Source organism: Echinococcus granulosus, assembly GCF_000524195.1.
Source record: "Echinococcus granulosus chromosome Unknown EG_S00004, whole genome shotgun sequence".
NCBI lineage: Eukaryota > Metazoa > Platyhelminthes > Cestoda > Cyclophyllidea > Taeniidae > Echinococcus > Echinococcus granulosus.
In genome coordinates, this window is record NW_020170384.1 from 507,697 (window position 1) to 527,553 (window position 19,857).

The 19,857-nt window shown below is 41.2% G+C and overlaps 2 protein-coding genes across 2 annotated transcripts; one reads left to right on the forward strand and one right to left on the reverse strand. All coding sequences in view use genetic code 11, as the record gives it.

Moving 5' to 3' along the window:
* Positions 1–1,954: 1,954 nt before the first annotated feature.
* EGR_01050 (hypothetical protein) lies at positions 1,955–6,962 on the reverse strand (the record flags this gene model as incomplete). The annotated part of the gene is made up of 2 exons (XM_024490299.1): positions 1,955–2,006; positions 6,850–6,962. The coding sequence occupies 2 exons, from the start codon at positions 6,960–6,962 to the stop codon at positions 1,955–1,957; spliced, it is 165 nt and encodes a 54-aa protein (XP_024355118.1).
* A 3,891-nt stretch (positions 6,963–10,853) lies between these two features.
* On the forward strand, positions 10,854–18,603 carry EGR_01051 (TAR DNA-binding protein; the record flags this gene model as incomplete). Its single annotated transcript, XM_024490300.1, has 7 exons — positions 10,854–11,007; positions 11,297–11,460; positions 12,408–12,548; positions 13,842–13,946; positions 16,835–17,111; positions 17,865–18,028; positions 18,418–18,603. 7 exons carry the CDS (start codon positions 10,854–10,856, stop codon positions 18,601–18,603), a joined length of 1,191 nt encoding a protein of 396 aa, XP_024355119.1.
* Between the last annotated feature and the right edge of the window lie 1,254 nt (positions 18,604–19,857).

A 19,857-nucleotide genomic window follows, 5' to 3' on the forward strand; every position in this document is an offset into this window, starting at 1 on the left:
TCAAATTCTCACTTACGCAACTAATCTTTTTTTCATTGGAAATTCACCTTTAATACACGGCCGTGTGACAGTGATATTCTTTACAGGGAATGATGGAGGTGAATGTTGTGGACATTTGAGTTCGGATTGATGAAACAAAAATCTGTGCGATTATTGCGCATCACCCCCTCCCATTCCTGCCAAACAAAAACTGCAGTAAAATTCGCAGTCAGAAAGATAATTTGAAAAAAAATTTTCTGTCAGAGGTGTTAGAAAATGAGCGATTTTTTGGTTCGACAGCCGAATTTTGCATAATCGACGTCAGTAATGAAGAGTTCTAGAGATCTCCAGCTTACCATCTTGATCGCCTTTATTCCTACTGTTGTTTCGCATCGATGTTTTAGAAGTGAATATAAGTCAAATAAGTAATGTTAGGTCATCTTAAGCAGTTGTTTTTGTTTTTTGATGCAAAAGTGTCTATCGCAAATCACGTGAAATAATAAAAGCTCAATAGCAACTAAAATCATGAGTTACTTGATTTAAATCGACTCTGTGAATGCGCAATCGAGTTAAAAATGATAATTTGATGGCAGCGATTTTTATTCTGATGCTTAGAGCTGGGACGTCTCCAATCCAATCTGGAAAGTTTACTAATAACGACAGTCACGCTGGTCACATCCCGCTAGCTGACAACTCAGCTTTCTGATTCATGTTTTTGAAATGCTCCCTTTCCTGGATAAATATGCGCATTGGAGACAGCTTGTAACCCACAATACCGCCGAATCAATCATTTCAGTTTTCGCACTCGCTCAAGGGGTTGCGAAGAGTACACTAAGGCAGAATGGTGTATCTATTCGGGTAATGGTTGAAGTTCTGCCGATACTCATTTTAAAATTGTGCTGTTTTACGATCCTTATTCTAAATGAGGTATGGTTTTTGCCTTCAGCGAATTTCCATTTCTTCATACTTTACAAGTATTTGTTCTGCTCCCAGTCAGTGCACTATGTGCCTACGCCGTCCCTAAAGGCTAGCTGAATTTTCTTTCTCCCAGGTTTAAACAATGACCAGACTTTCGCTTGATCATCAAAACGTTTCTGCATAATCGTAGTCCACTTTACCTTTCACTACATTCCTTGTACTTAAATTAATTAAAAAGGATATATATCGCATATCCATTTCACTATATAACTAATGTTAGATTTTCCCATTAGAGTGATCTACTCTCATTTTACATGGGTAATAAGACTCCCTTCATCCCTATGCTTCAAATTAGGAATTATTTTATGTAGAACTTGGGCTGCTGGCCTAGCGCTCTTTAAAGCGCATGCTTTCATGTTTTCAGACACGTACACGTAAAATTTTCATTGTTGAGAAATAACGATTAAGCAAACTAGGTAACGCTTTTACCCTACGATTGCCCAATCTTTTTATAGAAAAGTGGAATTCTTCGGCCATGTCTGGGACTTATGTGCAGATTTAACACAGAAAGAACACACGTTAGACGATAGAACTAACTATTGAGGCATTAACACATTATTCAAACTAGTTGGTGCGTGCTTGGAGTCAAAATACTTATAAAATTTTGATACCTCCTCATGCCACCAATAATGCCAACGTTTTGTTTGACAATTTAGTACTGTGAGACAGCAAAATCTAACGCAGAATAACTTACGACGAATATAAATGGCTTTAGTTAAAACCGTTTTATCTTGAAATCAATTAATATATCTGTTAACAAAGCAGTAATGCTAGGTTTTTTAAACAAGTTTGAGATATGTTTTTAAGGTATAACTATGAGATCCTGCCTTGAACCAATTCTAAGCTCGGTGTATTGAGTGCCAACTACATGCAACCTTTACTTAGAAGAAAATGAAGTGGTAGCTTTGAACCAGCGGTAGCTACTTTTGTCCATGTTCATACCTCCTCATTCCTCGCTTCAATTTAAATCCTTGTTGATCTGATTAATAGGTGCCACTCATACCACTCCCATGGCTTCCGTTCTTGAGTCGAGAGACGGCGCTCTCTCTCTAAAATGGATGTTACTACTTCTTCCCTGCAGGATTTACTACCCGTTTGTTTGTAATTTTACATTTGCCCGTAAAATCTGTATCATGGGAACAACAAAAATTGAACAAAAGTGGTTCCCCAATTAGACTTTGCATCCTGTCCTTGTGGTTATAAGCAAGGGTTACTAATTTGCTAATGCTAATACTAGTATAGCCACACAGCACTATTTGGTAAATATGTTGTATAAACCCAAAAAATGTTTATTCATTGCACCATCAGTGACGCGCCAACGAATAAAAATGTGTTAGCTGTCAGGTTGGATAGCTGTGATGTCAGGGAAGTAGCACGGATTTTGTTGTAATGCTGCACCGATCCTAACAGCAAAGGTTACATAAACCAGCGGCATTTTATCTATTCTGAAGAAATCGAGTGAAGGAAATTCAACTTTGTAGCCTTTAATTAAAAATTTGCCCTTTATCGTCACATCATTGGATGTATGAAATGAGAGGACGTCAGTACAAAGCGACCAGATGGGAATTTGAGGCGGCGATGAGTGACAAATACTCACTACTAATTAGAACAAAATTACTGTAATTGTTTCTCCACTTTTTTCGATTTTGTTATCAAATTTACTAGCTCCATGCATCTAGGCACACCACTCAGGATACAAGAGGATCACGATGCAGCATGTATTTTTGTGATCTTGAAGCCGTGGTCTCTTGACAAAAAAAACTGTAGCTTCTAGCAAATACCGTAAAGGGAATATCAGAATCCATTGAACATGACGAGAGATGCTAGAACGCATATTTCAAATGGAACAGTTGTGGTATCCGGTTTCTCACTATCGTTTTTAAGAATGAACTTTTAAGGTTTCAAACTCCACAGCGTTCTGATGATACACTCCCTCGGAGCACACCAAAGTAGAAGGCGAAACTCCGATAAGGCCCCTGTTTTCATTATTCTCTGTTGAGTTACCTTCCTACTGGTACGAGTTTCAAAAATGTCCGCTTGGGAAGCACTTCTTTGTGAGCCATTACCTCACTGTCTTTGCTTTTAACATTTGGTTGGGATAATATTTACTCCACAATAAAGCACCTTTTGATCATTTTGAAAAGTGGCTGCTAATTGTTTGGTTACAAATGTGCTCAGAACCAAACAGATATTATTGCGTAATTTGCCTCTTCATGACGTTGAACTAGACCCGTGTGTGGAAAAGATTTACAAAACAAAAGGCAGCACGATACCAGGTATTAATTTGGTTGCTTATTAGTACAGAGAAAAGTAACCCATACAAGTAGGTAGAGAGCATTAAAATGGGATCGAAGTGAAAAGAAGGAATGAATAAAAGGTAAGAATTCCAAGAAAAGGTAGCTACAAAACCTAATTGGAACTTAAATTTACTCGCTGCGTAACATTTTATCAGCTCTAAGCAAAACGAAACAGTTTAATCTTTGCAAGACAAATCATAATTGTAGGTATTGTTAAAATTGAAAGGCTTCTTGTGCTGATTGAAAACAGACGAATAATTTCCCTTCCCATCTCGCGGGTTTTGCAATTCACCCAACTACCACCTGATAGTCAAAGATGGAGGGTGACCAGGGGAAGCGCTGAAAAGAACGCTCCAAGGAAGGGATTTATGCAGCACAATTGCACTTACTTGAATGAAATATTCAATTGTATAAAATTTTCTGCTCTGTTAAGATTCAAAACCACTCTTCTCCCTGGAAATGACTTCGCAAACTTCCCAGGTGTTTCTCGTAAAATTATGCGATTCGTTTGGATAATCCATAAATTGCAGAGATAAAAACTGCTCTCGGGAGTTGTATGACTTCGTTCACACTTTACAGAGACGGCTATATTTGTCTGCCTTGATTTCACTCTGCATATTAGTTCATTCGTTATTATCATCATTTTCTCATTCGCTGGCAATCAGATGGATGATTGCACTACCATACCCGTATTTGAGATATCATTTATTGGTACTACTGATTGTGTAGCTCTGACTGGCCTCGCGGCATGTTAAAGCTCTTATCAACGCATTTATCAGGCCATTCATCAAGGTCCTTTCCCATGCACTGCAAGTTCCTTCAAATGACCCACCGGTTAATTATAGAAAATGAGCTTGGTTTTCGAGAAATCAGTGAGTGCTTTCTACTCCATGTGGAAGCAAATTTTTGTAGCATGTTGCTGAAATGCAGAACATGCTTATTCAATCCTCGCGCTAACATGGGAAATTGTCTAGAAAAAAATATGAATTTGTCTAATCTTGATTGACTTTGCAAGTGTTAGGCTTTTTTGGTTGAGCTACCATAAATTAACAAAAGCATTAAATACAAGTACTTGTACGGACATTTATAATTGCCAAAAGCCAAAGGCAAATTAATCTTAATACATCCCGTCGCGGTATATTCTACCAAAGGCTTTCCACCCTCCCTCGGGCTGTCTCAGCCTACCATCTGTGCGCATTAGCGCCGGCTCTCTGTAAACTCCACAAAAAGTTCATAGAGTCGCTTCCACTTAGCATAGTAAGTTAACCATTCGCATTCTTAATTGGAGAGGTGAAATATTGGCGACTGTATTTGCGCCACTCAAATTCATGTTCTGAACGGCTTTTTTTGGGGTACGGAAGCAGACAAAATTTGCTATAATTTGTATTCATAATAAAAGACAATTATCTGCCCTGCTACTCAAACTCAGGGCGAATTACACGATAATTTCTATTTATTTTCCAGAATTTTCAGCATACGAAACATCTCATTCCTATTGGAACGTATTGATGGTAATTATTTTGAGAAAAGTTATAAAACGAACCCCTAAAGTTACAGAGAACTTGCAGTAGCAGAAAAAATTCACCATTTCGTTTCTTGTGTAAATCAAATTTTCTAATTGTTATGCCTTAATTGTTTAGTTAACTCTCGGTTTTGGTAATAGAACACTTAGGACAGCACCATTGTAACCTTACCGGTCGCCTAGCCTCTTGGCTATTTCAGTAGCCCCGAGCCCCTTTGTACCTCGGCAATACATATTCTGCTCCAGTACTATGCCCCATTTTGTCTGCAGTGAAGTCTCAGGGGCGCCACACTATTCACCCCTATCACCGATGGATAGCTTTTTTTGGAGTTTTCATTATTTGTTACAGAAGATGCAATGTTTCAACGTACTTCATCTTCGGCGAAATCTAGTAAACATTATTAAAAATGCTTTTTATACAAAATGCATACTTTTAAATGATTGTAATGTTTACTTCTTTAAGGAAGTCCTCATTACTGACCTAACGCCATCTCTTTTTTCAGTAGAGCAAATATTTGGATTTCCCCCATAGTGATTTGTAGTTTAAATAAGAAAATGAAATAAGTCTTTCCCTCATTTGTGCATGCACAAATTCACCTATTTCGGGGTGTTAGTCCCATTAAAAATGAGTTCATTCATGCTGACTCCGGTATTAATGGAATGCAATCTAAACATTAAAACCCGATTTAGGGGATGAGGTGAGAAGGACTGGAGGTAGAATTAAGGCTTCGTGCTTGAATGTTGAAATGATGTCTATCCCTATGGTCTTAGCCGCTTCCAGATTCTTATTTGTTACCATCTGTACCAAACGCGAAAATCCCAAAGGTGATGAAGTTAAAAATCTACCTCTCAATCAAAATCGCCTTCCTATTATACTCTCTTGCATGATTTAGTAAAACAGATTCTACCTTAAGTTACTAACTAAATTGCTTTGGAGTGACACCTAGGAATGCTGATGATGTTTCAAGATAAAATAAAAAAGCTCTGCAAAATGCTGAGCTTCAGATTACCTTTACGCCTGAGCCGTTGCTCACTGCTCACTTACAATGAATTTATCAGATGCTGCTACAGAAGAATGCGGATCCTCCTTCGCAAGTGGACATGGAAAGGTGTAACCTCTAAACTTTATACTTGCAAAAACTAACACTCGTTTGCAGTGGAAGATAAATATACTTCAATCCTAGCCCATTTCAGTCAATGCACCTCTGTTAGGGGCATTGGAAAGTGCCGCTTCTGAAATGAACTACGGCTCGCCAACAAGTGTACTGACAGTTGAAGTGTTAATTTTTCTAGTTTTACATCCAAATCGACTCTATGGGAATTATCGAAGAAAAGCAGTCTCTACTAATCGCCAAATGTGCATTTTCAACAAAGCAGAAGTCACCTAAAATGCGTAGATGAAAACAGGGCCATTCTTCTGTACTTTTATGTATCCCACATTAGGTCAACGATCAAGGGGTTAACTAGTTAACAATGTTTTCATCTTACTCGGCCCTTTTGAAAAGTTACCCAAGACAGGTTGGGTCTTACCTCAGTCGTGTAATTAAGCCACACTTCTGTGGCTAATATGGCAGTACATTCTTGGAGAAATGAACTTATAGCCTGTATTGGTGCCGTGGGAGTGCAAAGTGATTTTCATTGGTCTTTCTTCAGTGTCCTTGCTATTGTAGACTGTCATAATCTCCAGATTTTTTTCTGTCTGTGTCAAAATGTAAGATTCTGTATAGCTTAATATTTTCATTAAAATCATATCCTCTTCTTCAATAAACAACATATTTTCTGGACATTCATCTACATCACAGTTGAAATGCCCGGGCGCCAAGTGGCTAAATATTCATTTCCTCTATTATTAATGGATTTTTGAAAAGAATTAATATAGCTAAAGCTAAAATTTCTCAGTACTGATTTAGTGGATGAGTTTATCAGTTATTTTCCGATGGGTTGTTTCTGACAATGAGTAGTAGCATCTGCCAGCTCATGACAGTGGCAATTGTTAATGGCGTCGCAAACAATTCACGTGATTCAAGTTCGAGGTTTTGGTGAACAGCGTATGACCAGCATTGCATCATTTACTTGTGAGCCGTGGCAATGGGTGGACATCGGTAGGCCATCGTCAACTTTCCACTCGGTTGCACTTCATCTACTGCCAACGTCGGAGTTGTGGACACTAGATGCAGGGATGACATTATCAACTGTACCGCAGTTGTTTGATGAATCTTCAAATGATTCTAAATAGTATTCCTACCCCTAAAATTATGTTTCATATTTCCTAAAGAGAATGTTTACCTACCGTCTTTATTCAGAATTTCAAAAGAGCAAAACATTCAAGATTCCTCGTACCGTAAGCATGGTTAAAAATGGGAGATCAAGAACCTCAGCGGAAATGCTGTTTTGCTTTTAGGCCTTAGCAACCACGCAGAGGACTTCAAACTTCTGCTGCCACTGTTTGAAATGACACTCCTCGTGCGTAATTTGAGCTGTCGGTTGCGCTTCTGCGGTCCATACGAAATCAAGTATCGCTAGTATTACCATCACGATCCAGTTACTCTTTGCCGGTGGGTAATTAGGGGCCCCTGCAGTAAATGTCGACAAGTTAAAGGTGTGTCAACATTCGGATTTGGTAGTGCTGCCTTAAATGGGGCAAACATATCAGTGGCATCTTTTTAAGTACAACAAAATTGATGGGTTGATGATGTGACGTGGTAGATTGGTGGGTAGGTGGGTAGATGCGAGGAAATAATTCAATCCATCGATTCGGAATGGAAATGGAATGTAAATATTTGCATACTTTCAACTTTCGGTAGTGTTATCTTTTCAACTGCAGACGCGATACACCAGAGGAAGTGGATTATCCTCCAATATGCTGAGTGTGGTGAGGGCAGACTGCTCACGAGGCACTGGAAATCGTAGTGAATAGTAGGCTCAAGCAATCGGACACAGCACAGAGCTCCTTACCGCAGTGAGTGCTGCAAGTTGACTATAAACCAACCATATCGATAATTCGGCTTTTATGGACTAGCACTAGCGTGTAAAAGCAAGATTTTTTTGTGAATCGGTCACTGCATAGGCACTTCTTCCTTTGGGGGAGAACTAATCTTATTAGTCTTAAGTCTTACGATGGATTCGTCTGAAGTGCCTCCGGATTCGTTCATTCTAGGTACCTGCTCGTGGGCTTGTAGGTAGAAATGCTATGTGTAACAGTAAGCAGGTTCTGCAAAATTAATAAAAAATTACAATCTCTTTCCACTTTGGCAGAAAAATAGGAACTTTGTCACCAATTGTGATTGGCTGGGAAAGCTTATCTAATGTGGGTCATGATCTTCCTTGCAGACAACTAACCTTTAGCAGTCGGTCTGCCAGTGGTCTTGCTCATATGCGTTTTAGAGATCGAGCCCCCAACAAGTCTGTCCTTCGCAATTACTCGCCCTGTTGTCGCGCAAATTTCGGTACCCCTAAGCAAAGCGCTCTTCCCATTGCTCTTTACTTCAATGTGAAACAAACACACCTAAGTGTTCAATGTTAGCTTCATTCATGGAATTTTCAATCGCAAGTTACTTGTGCTTTTATTTATTTGTAACGTATCAAATATACGTCTAACAGCTTGTGCTCATAACTGTGTGGCAGTGTTTTAAGCACTCTAGTGACTGGGGTTGAATGAAGCCAAAGGGTGCCGCCTATCCACAGTATATGCGGGTCGATGTGACATCACTGATTGTCCGGCGCAGGGAGTTGGCACTTGTTTCTCCCCAAGGAACATTACAAAGTCGTCAGCGTGGATCTGTATACTCATTGTCATGGTGACAAGACTCGAGTTGGTGGCGCTACATTACAGTGGTGAGGGTGAAAAACTCAAATTGCACTTAGGAGTCCTTAAACATCGACAACTCAACTAAATCGGCCCGGATACTGCCGTAAACAACCTATTTTCACTATAGAGTGACAGAAAACATCCTGAAAACTTGATTGTCTGGGCACGTAGACTTGAAAAATTCTGAGCATAAACATTGTAATTATTTGTATGAGGGCAGCTTAGATCAAAAACAGGACTTTTAAGTTTGGGGAAGAAATAGACGCGTTTGAACAAGAGAAAACTACATTAATTTGTGCTACGGCCATTAGACGCATTTATGCGCTTATCTTAACAAACAACTAGTACTTACAAAGCAGCTTCGGCATGGAAGGATATTTTAGTGCTACTAAACCGTATTTGGACGCCCAGCGTGCGCCAGCTTTTCAAATTTACAAATGCTCGTAAGAGATTGTGTTCACATCTCTCGTAGCTAGATTTCTCACCTGTCAAGTTTAATAGTGGGTCGTGTCGAATAGGCGCTCTTAATCAGACATTTAACGCACATAACGCACACAGAAATGACTGTTGTCAGCTGTAGGCTCAGAATCGCCAAAGCCAGATCCTCATCTACGGGTATACTGCTGTCTTTGCAAAGCTTCTATTGGATGTCCGCCAATTTTATATCGTTGTTCACAAGATGCTTCATCACTACACGCTGGTTCAACCAGGCACTACCGCTGTTGCCAGCCTTCTTGATTAACGACATGCGCGCCAACACGCATGCCACCCACCACTGCTATCTGTGCAGTTTTCTGATCTCGATCACAATCGACTTACTGTCATTAGTTTTAATAATCTCTAAAACATGAAATCAAAGTCTAGAAATTATCCTTAGAAGAGCTCGCTTTGCCCAAATCGCAACTTGCACTTCACTGTGTAATCGAGACTGATGGCGGGATGAGGTAGGAAGTCGCCCTCACTATGCGAAGGGGCTGATCCACTACCAAAACTGTATTAACTTCTCCGCGTAAATTCATTGATTCGTTTGATCAAGTGGCATATAATCCCTTTTTGCCAAAATATTTTGCACATATATTACTTCAACTCACACGCAGATAGTTGTCGGAAGTGCCGGATAAGCCCAAACTGCTCCAACTGGTCATATGTTTATTACTTATCTTCCGTTTCCTTAATTAGTAACTCTACATGAACGCATATAATTTCTTGCAATTTATCTAGAATTAAAAGGAAAAAATGTGCTTTTCATATTTCATATAAGTATAACAGACTTCGATTCAGCGTTCATGAAAAGGGTATACGATGAATGCGCTAAATGAATTATCAACATACGAGTTAGATTATTTCATACATTAGTTGTGAATGTAATTTTGTAAATCCGACTCCTCGTTAAGATAAACTAGCAGACTTTAAGAAAACTTATCCGGACTGGTGATTTAAATTTTATGCCATGACCAAACTGCACAAATAAGGCATTCAGTATAGTTTCCGCATCAGTTCATGAACCAAAATCATTTGTGCTACTATCTGTTGCAGCACCAAGTGTAATACCGCATGAAGCTTAATTTGTTCATAGCTGCACCAAGCCACATGAGTCCTTCATTGTTCACAGGCCAAATTGTAGCTTCCTGAGGGTTTCTGAAGTCGTAACAAGCCGAAATGATGTGCAGGACGTATACCACTAGCGTACTGAAGGCCACACCGCTGCATAACCAGCGCAGACCCAAAGACCTTCGCAATTCAGCCGAGTAGCAAATAACCGAGATAGCATTATCTTGTTGGCACGGCTTTCAGCTCACATCCATAACTTTTCGCTATTTTATGCGTTATTAGTCAACCATTATTTGGATTTCAAGTATCGTATTACGACCCAAGGGATAAGTGTGGTTGCTAATGCAGAACTCACTAACTAATTAATGAATGTGCGAGAGGTTACACGCAATACCAAAGAACTGTTAGCGATGTATACAGGTAAGAGGTGTTCATGTTGGCAACTACGGAAATCAAGATACCTTTCATATCCTGCGTGCTTTATTTCTAATGTATCCACACACCCGCTTTAAGTCGGATAAATTGCTAACAACAACTGATAAACGCATTTTTTAAAAAAAACGTGGACGTTTTATGTGTCTTAACCGTAACTGCACATGCCAGATAATTTGATTTGTTTTGCATGTCTCTTTGTTATAAAGCTGTGTTGGTTTGGAGCCTTGTCGGGTTCAGGCCTGTTGCGCGCCAAATAGGACGGTGTTGTTCATGCGATAAGATAATGATTTCTCCTGAGGTGTCCTACGTTCAAGTTTGCGAAGACGATGGCGCACCAGTTGAGATACCACTGGAGGATGACAAAACACTACTGCTTAGTACTCTTGCAGCCCAATTCCCACGAGCCACCGGCCTTAAGTATGCCTCCGAATCCGGTTGTATGCGAGGTGTGAGGTACTCCGATGGCCGCATATATCCACCTCCAGACGGATGGCAAAATAGAGTATATAAAATTGTTGTTTCCTATGGTGGGTTCTGACTATTGTTTTGTTGTGAGTATGCAACTTCTTGAAATCATTATTTATACTTCCTGAATTATCTGGTTTTATAAGGTGCATTTATTTCCATAAGAATATGTTTTCTTGTTAAAATGATTATAATTTGGAAAATGAGTACTCGTTTTTTTCTCGAAATACGCTCATTGATTTTGAAACCTGGTAATTTTAGCCAAGAGGAAGGTTGACGATGAAGAAGCTGGGAATTTTGCCAAAACTAAAAGACTTGACGGAAAAAGATGTACGGACCTCATTGTTCTGAATCTGCCCTGGCGGGTGGAGGAAACAGCCCTCAAAAATTATTTTTCTCGTTTTGGAGACGTCGTAATGGCCCAAGTAAGTTCTCAGCATTTTAAAGCGGATATCAACTCTCGTTCACAGATTCTTTGTAAAATACTGCTTCTCCACTTTCTATCGTGTCGAGTAAGTAAATGCTCCCGTTCATGTGAGAATCATGAAATTTTCAATTTTACAATGTTTGAGAATCCTTATCATGAGCCGTAGAAGGTAACAGCATTACTACGTTTCTCTTGGACAGTTAAATGTTCTTTAAAGTTTTGTGGATCCCGTAGTTGTCACTTTTTGGAAAGTTAATCATCCGTATCTGGAATGGTTATTGTTTATGCGTCGATAACTATTTTTCCCTCTTTGGGTAGGCATTATCATAAATTTAATTTTTGATCGAACGGTGGGTTTTTGCAAGGTGTACAAATTACTTTTATTCTTTCTGGTTGGGCTCTCTCCCACTGTATAGAAAGGTCACTTTATTGCTGAGCTTGATCTTTTTGTTAGGACTATCGTCATGTTCATGTAAATTATGCAAGTATGAAGTAAAATGCGCTGTTTTAAGCGCACATATGCTGCAGTTCGCAGCAGTTTCGGGAAGCAAAATGGCGGCTCACTCGTAAATTCTTGGCATAGATAATTGACGGAGCTAAATTAAGCCCAACCTATTTGTGTCCAAAAGTTGTCGAGCATTTGTATTCACTCAGCTAGGTTTTCGATTCATGCCGTAAATTGCATCATGTTTTACATGTTTGTTAGTCAGCATCTCGAAAGCGTCCTTATTTTCATCCCCGCATTCACCTTATAAGTTCATGTTCTGAATGCTGCTTGTGCAAGTGTCATGTGCACACTGAGTTCGCGGCCATGAAGGTAAGATATGCATCATTTCAGATCGAGCATTCGCCTGACATCAAAGTTGGCTAGTTGGGACTGTCTTTAGTCAAGGGACGTTAACCAGGTGGATTGCGCGCAGTTCGAAGTTCTGCTTTGTCTTTCAGGTTAAACGTGACCCGAATACCAATCAGAGTCGTGGTTACGGTTTCATTCGTTTTCGAGATTATGACGCCCAGGTTATGTGCCTGGCAGAGCGTCACTTCATCGATTCCAGATGGTGCGATGTTCGCATCCCCATTTCAAAGGTGGGTGATTCTCTTTCAGGGAATGTCACTATTAAAGTTGCTTCCTAGTTTATTTGTTATTCTGGTCCATGTGTCGCCTTCTTTTCACCTTTGTGTTTGGCAGCGACTATGTGTACACGTGGCTTTAAGAAATGTCACGTTAGCTAGTTGGAATCGACTAATCATTGAGTTCACCGGCTTATTTTGGTTTGGAAGGTTTATGATTATTGGAAAAAAATTTTTAACACTCTTCGGCGACCACAGTATGATACAACGGGTTTACTTCATTTACAGTTTGTGAAAAATTCGTTTTGCTAGCTTGTTATAATAACGCCAGTGGCCATTTATATATGTCCAGTTCAAACTATTACATGATTTGGATGCTTTTTTCTTCACCAAAGCTAGTTTCACATTGACATGATCTCCCACCGCATTTATTTGAGTTTCGATGAATCAGTTTAATGGAATTTTAATCCGCCAGTATAGGTGAAGTATTTATGGCTAGGCTGATCAGGCATCATTACTCACTGTTATCAATAGTTTGTCCTTCCGTCGATAGCTTTCGGGTGTGTCCATGTTTAGTGTATAGATTGACGGATAAACAATCAACTGGGCTTTTAGTTTGTTGCGTATGTGGTACCACCAACTTAGGGCAGAAGTACAAGTTTACGTTATCAAGGTTTTCACTGAACAGCTCCCAAGCCGAGGAGAGGTCAATGTTTAGCTGCTTTTTGAGTGCTTGTTCATCAGTACATACTTGTTTTGAGCTGGCAGGCCAAGTACAGGTATGAATTATTCAATTGAAAAGCCCGTGCTAATATTTTGCTGTTGCCAGTAAAGTATTCTCAAAAAGCCTACTTATTGTCTATCCGTCTCTCAGCCGGTTATTGCTATGGCTTATTTTCAATTTTATGCACAAATTTACAGAGTAGCCGCATTTGCACTCGCAAAAAATGTTCATTCACTATTCTAGACCGTACTTATTAAATTACGAGCGACAAAATACTTGTGCAACCTTATAATATGCATCCGCAAGTAAAGTCGAAGAGACTAACATTTGCTTTTCTTTCGGCTTGCTGGGTGTGCGTTTCTTGGTATGCTGCCATTGCTGCGCTGTGACACTGTTGTTGATGATGATTCTGTTTCTTTAAGAGAAATGATGGCATGTCCCTCTTCCTACCCCTCTTTCTCCCTTCTTTCCTACTTCTATCCTTTCATCCCCTTCCTTTGTGCATGGTTTCGTTCGTTGATATGACGGCGCGTGGTGATGTTGAGTGCTGATGAGTGCGAGAGTGCCTGCTTCTCAAATTGTAGACCGAGGGCGATCGTCAAGAGGTCAATCGCAAGCTCCACATTGGACAACTCACTGAGGACATCACTGCGGACATGCTACGTGACCACTTCTCGCAGTTTGGTCATGTAAGTCTTCCTCGGCCCCTTTATGTTTTGAAATGGCGTTGTCACTATTGGGATACTTTGCCAATTCTCTACTGCCTATAATCAGACGGTTGATTCCTAGACTAACTTCATGAAGCGGCCTAGAGATTTCCCTGTTCTGGGAAACATCATCACTAGTATTAGCGCTTTGCTCATTTTCAAATGAGTAATTTTTTTCGCTCTTGTGCAGTCATTTTACTTCAAGTGTTTGCCAATGTCCCTTCGGTCAGCCATTTTAATCCATTTAGTCCTAATTGTTTTTTTAGAACTAATTTTTAATCTCTCCTTTAATGTCGACGCTTATTTCAAGCGCTGCGCTTGCATCAAAATCCACCATCTGTTCGTATGCAGCAAACGGTGTCCCATATGTTTATGGAAGGCTGATTCCCTATTTTTGGTGTCGTGGCATGTGCTGAATGGTCTCTCTGGTGTATGCAAGTTTTCGTCGTTTGTACCAAAACAGTAAAAATTTGATTGGGTTTTCAATCGTTGAGACAACTTTTCGCTGTCGATTATGGGAAGAACCAAACGGCACTTTAACCCATGCGTATGAGTACATTTTATCGTGGATGCCCAACCCGCAAAACTGCGAGCGTTAGTGACGAACGAGGCCTGATATGTTTATGTCTACTTATTTGTTGTATTGTCGTCTCTTCCTGAATCACCTTTTTCATCCTTTTTCGATGCTTAACCTATCAAATTTTTGTTTTATTCCCGGTGACTTTTGAGTGGAATGTGTGTTGGAACCTCTTGAATCGCCTGGTTGGCACTGTTTTGACTTGTGTTCCGTACCGCTCCCTCACTTCGGTAACACTTGTTTCAGTCAACCGGATTTATTCGATGCGCTTGATATTTCTACTTTTTATTGTGTTTGCACAGAGGAACCCCCTTTGATTTCTCCATTCCCTTCACCGGCTACGTGTGACTTCGCACCATCACTCTTGTTAGAACCTGTTTCTTATCCTCGCTTTAATGCTCCTCACGGGCAAATGCGTGTTATTTGCTTATTCGCTCACTTGAATCTATTGAAAGCACGCACATCCTTAGTATATTTCAAGGTAAACTAGTCGCATTGGCCCATTTTTCTCGGCGCTGTCTTGAGTGCAGTTTCCAAAGTGGTTTTTTCTCGTATGTATTTGTGAAAGTCAATTTGTGCACAGCCCAAAGGCTAACTGTTGGCGACTACCTTCGGCAGTAACAAGGACATCCTCTCTGTTCGGGCTCTCATTTTTAGTATTTATTGCCAAACACGTGCATTTTTGACATCGTCCAGTGGAATGCTTTACCAGTCTGGTCTGTGGGTGGCAAACGCTTACATGATTCGGCAGTACCCTGTGGGGTTTAAATTTTTATTCCAACATTATCATTGTTTTTTCGCCATTGCTCGTGTTGTTCTGTCTTCACTTTCTGGCTGATATCACAGTTCCTCCTTATCTCATCCTTTTCTCAACTATGAAGTTTCTATTGTTTAATCTGTGTATTTCTTTTGATGCACAGTTTTGTTTGCCTTACTCCATAAGTTGCCTTTATCAGTTCTACCATGTATGCTCTTTTGCCACGGTTTTTACTGCCTTGTCAAAATTCAGCGTGCACAATTCATTCTGTTTTCATTTTGAATACTAGTTCAGCCGAAACTCATCTACATAGGCATGTTGTCAATGACTCAGAGCCTATTTTGCGTTGCCCTTCCTCCTGTCCCATAATCGACTGATAATGTGAAAATTGCGAGATTTGAGTGGATTCATGTATGGTGTGTTTCTGGAATTCCGCAAAATCCCATTCTCATTGATCCCTGCTTTCGATCGAGGGTGTGCACGCTCTCTGGCATGCTGCACAATTGTGTGTCATTCTTGTCTCACGAAAACAATTCACTGTGCGTCTTTTAGGCTCCCTTTTCTCTGTCTTTCATCGTATTTGGGTGCGTTCTAGGGATGGTTCCTTGTTCATGTTGCTCCTTCGTTTATGGTAATTGTGTTAGTACTTTACTCAACGTAATGTGGCGACTTTGCTAGTTGCATGCTTTCCCTAGCCACTCCTGTTTTCACATCTTGATTTATACGTAGAATTTGGATCAATGACGCTCTAATTTTGGCACTTTTTTGGTTTTATTTTAGAGCTGCATGCGCTAAATCCCTCTAGACTCTGCATTTCTGTAATCCGTTTCTGTGTAATTAATTTGCCTTTTTTTGAACGACTTCCAGATTTTTCATCCGACTGCGTTAGGAATGTTCGGTGCTTGCCTAGCTCTAGTGAATAGTTTCAGGCGAACTGCCTCGGCTATTTTTTCTTCTGTAATTTTATTTGGTGTTATCAGGTAAGTGTTATTGCGTTGCGAGCTTCCTTCCGTTAATACTTACTACAAGCCATTCAACTGTCCCTCCTGCCCAATTACTAACCGCCGTTTCTGGGAATTTTATCATGATAGGCGAATTACATTACGTCCATTAGCTTTTGCGGGCTGCATTGGGTAGGAAAGTGTGGGTAATTAAGTTTTCCCCCCTGCACTTAGGTAAATGTTCCCTTCCACTGTTCCTTTTCGTAGTGCAATTTTCGGTTCTGCTTTTTTGTACTTTTGGGCTTGTCAAATAATAGTTACCTTCATGGCTGCACTAATTATTTTCCTGTTACTTTGCGGTTTATCGGGATACTTCTTAGGTTTGATCATCAAAAAAGTTCGTAAGTTTATTTATCCAAGTTTCTCATCCCATCAAAATGTTAAACAACCATTTAGCCTGCCTTCCATCCGAGGTGGAATTTCATTGGAAGTGATTTTATGTATGTATCTGTGGGACTCATTGTCCTACCTTACCAATGTTTGAGTTATCTTTCTCTCCCCCAACTCAGAATTGGCTGAATATTATTTCTTGTAGATCACCGACGTTTTCGTTCCACGTCCCTTTCGCTCGTTCGCCTTCATCACCTTCGAGGACCCAGGTGTGGCGGCCTCCCTGCTGGGTGAGGATCAGGTTATCAATGGCCAGACGCTAACAGTGGGCTCCGCAGTACCCAAGATGCCTGCCTTCATGCACCACGGTCACGGCGGTGGGGGTAGTGGTGGCGGTGGCCACGGCGGCATGATGCACAACATGTACCACGCCGCCGCTGCTGCTGCCGCTCATGGCGGGCCTCAAGGCCTTCCCTGGGGTAGTGAGTCTCCACCCACTTTATTTGCAGGAACAGTGCTGCTTCACTAAATCAAATTATGTCTAGTGCTTAGTTATCTTTTTATTGGTACTATGTCTATCCGTACGTAAGGTCCAGGAGTCTAGTGGTGTATGTGGTATGAGCGGAATTCTAAGCCAATGTCATGAAGTTCGGTTTGTATGGAACTCGAAACCGGGGTGCAGCAACGTACCGTTAACTTGTAACTGCACCACATTCTTATTTGTACGGATAATCGTATTGGTGGATTGCTGTGTTCGACGTTCCATCACTGCCGCTTGTTCCTTAACATACGGCCAACTACGCTTTTGCTGGAGAGCATTATCTCCTCGCGTTTGTCTGTTGTTTACACCTGCGTTGTGGAAAAGATGGCAATTTGGGCTATGGTTATCTTTATGAGCCATCCTTGTTTACGTTGAACGTGCTGTCGCCTTTTATTCTGGGGTCGGCAGGATTTGTTTTCGCTATCCTTTCTCCGTGAGAGCATTTCTCCGGTTATGTATTTGTGTCAACGATAAGGCTGAAACATTCACTCGTTCTCTTACTGTTGCACCTGTGCTCAGATTAATAACCGTCAAGCTCTGTATCTATAGGCGCCAATAATAATTGGTTTTGGTTCAACCAATGAGGTTTAGTATGTGATCTGTAATTTATTTTCCACCAGTTGGTTGTGGTGTTTTTTGACCTATAATTTTCCGTGGTAGTAGCAAAAATTGAGTCCGATATGTCATTTCGCAGGCTGGCAGCACCCGTTTGGAGCCTATGGTGCTTATGGGGACGAGGGTAGCGGACCACAGAGCCCTCGAAGCCGCTACAACGGTCCCTCCATGGTGCCAGGCATGAGCCCCTCTGCCGTCTCCACCGCTGCTGCCCTTGCCTCGCAGTACACACGCGCCCATCAGGTTAGTTTTCTTTCTTCTTTCTCAGTACTTCCCTACTTCAGCCGAGGCCGTGCACTAGCTATGTGGCTTTCTCCTGGGTCCCTTCACTGTCTTTGCGCAATCTAACGTTCTATGAAAAATCACCTTTTTATCATTCATATCTTCTTGACTTGTGGAAGCTTCATTGTCTTTTTTCCTCTTGAAAGTAAATTAGCAATATTGGGACGTTTGTTGCAGATAGTCGCAATACCGTCCATCTAATCGATCCTTTTTAGTTCCAGCGCAAGCGGGTACTTCTTGTTTGTTTATGTGGGGGAAATTATCTCCCAAGTTCTTGTTCAAGAAGTTCGTGTTACCCCCTCCAGTGACTTTGTGAGATCCAATCTGTTGCAGCCTTTTTTCTTCTGCAGAACCAGGGTGGTGGTTACATTAGACAACGACCAAACGGCCAGGGTGGCGGTGGCTACCAAGGTGACGATAGCACTGCCTTGGCCACGCTGAACATCCTCAGTAATCCCTCGGTTGTTGCTGCAATCGTGAACGCGGCCAAGAACGAGGGGATGGCCGCTGGTCAAGGCGGGAGCCGCGGGACTTAAGGCAGACCACACGCGCACGCTTTACCCTTTGCCCGTGGTCTGTACTATACTAGCTGTAGCCTCGACCTATTTCTGCATCTTCTCGCTTGACCACCAACACCGCTCGAATCATGTGTAATGTTTAATTGGTGTACTCTTTCCTTGTCCTTTCATTCTTCTAAGACCAGTGATCGAGCGCACTGGTTGCGTTATTTTATCAGCTCTTAAATATTTAACTCCTATGGTTCGATGTCTACCCCCTCCCCGTCCCCTATTGCGTGTCTCCTTGTGTGCCCTTGTCTCCGTTATCTGTGCTTGTCTGTTAGTCCATGTGTGAATGAGCGTGCATGTGTATGTGCGTTTGTGCCGTGTGTTTTGGAAGACACGACGTTGATGTAGGCCGTATTCAAAGGGCGCTTGGTTGGGTGCAAATTTTATAGGTACTATGCTACGTCATGGCGCGAGTTCCGAGTTGTAAAAGCGCATACGCATGGTCTGCTGCTGTATGTTACTCAGGTTGGGCTGACGATGATTGACTCAAAAAGTTTGAAATTCCGGTGTAGTATGAAATGTGATGAATGAGTTGTAGGAAGTGTTGCGATATTCCTCCCAGCATTTATTACTGCTTTAGATCTTTTGTACCTCAGACAGCTACCAATTTTGCCTTGATCATTGCTCACTTTTGCGCGGCATATCAAAAGACTGGGCTTGTAGTTGGCACGGCTATCACCGGATGTGTGTCCGCAGCACGTTCACCATCGACACTCGACATCACATGTGGCGTGTCGGTTTTAGTTATGCTCGGGTTTATGGGTGTCATGCGCTTTCTTACCACGTTGGGGTGAATGGTCACAAATGAACAGGGTAAGAGGATCATTCGGGTTTGAAACAAAGTGGTGTGGCACGGTCTTGGCTGCAAAATGGCCTTAATTTTTGGCACTTAGGCGGTCGATTCACTGGCAGCGAAAGGTAAGATGTTAGTCTGTCTTATTCGCATGGATAGGCGTTACAAAAGGTCTAATACACGAAATCCGAAGCCAAATTACACCTAAGGTGCCTGCGGACATGTTAATGTTGGGCTTAGCGATGTGAGAGAACGGCGCTGTTGAAATTACTTCGGAGTCGATGTATCGTGCAGAGACAATTCCACGTGTCGCTTTACTCCCCTGACAGCAGCCTATGCCAACAATAAGAAAGTGTAGATTCAAGAACAAAACTGACAGTAACCTAGGTGCACTGCCTAATCAATCATAAGATTGGTGAACTCGAGACAGT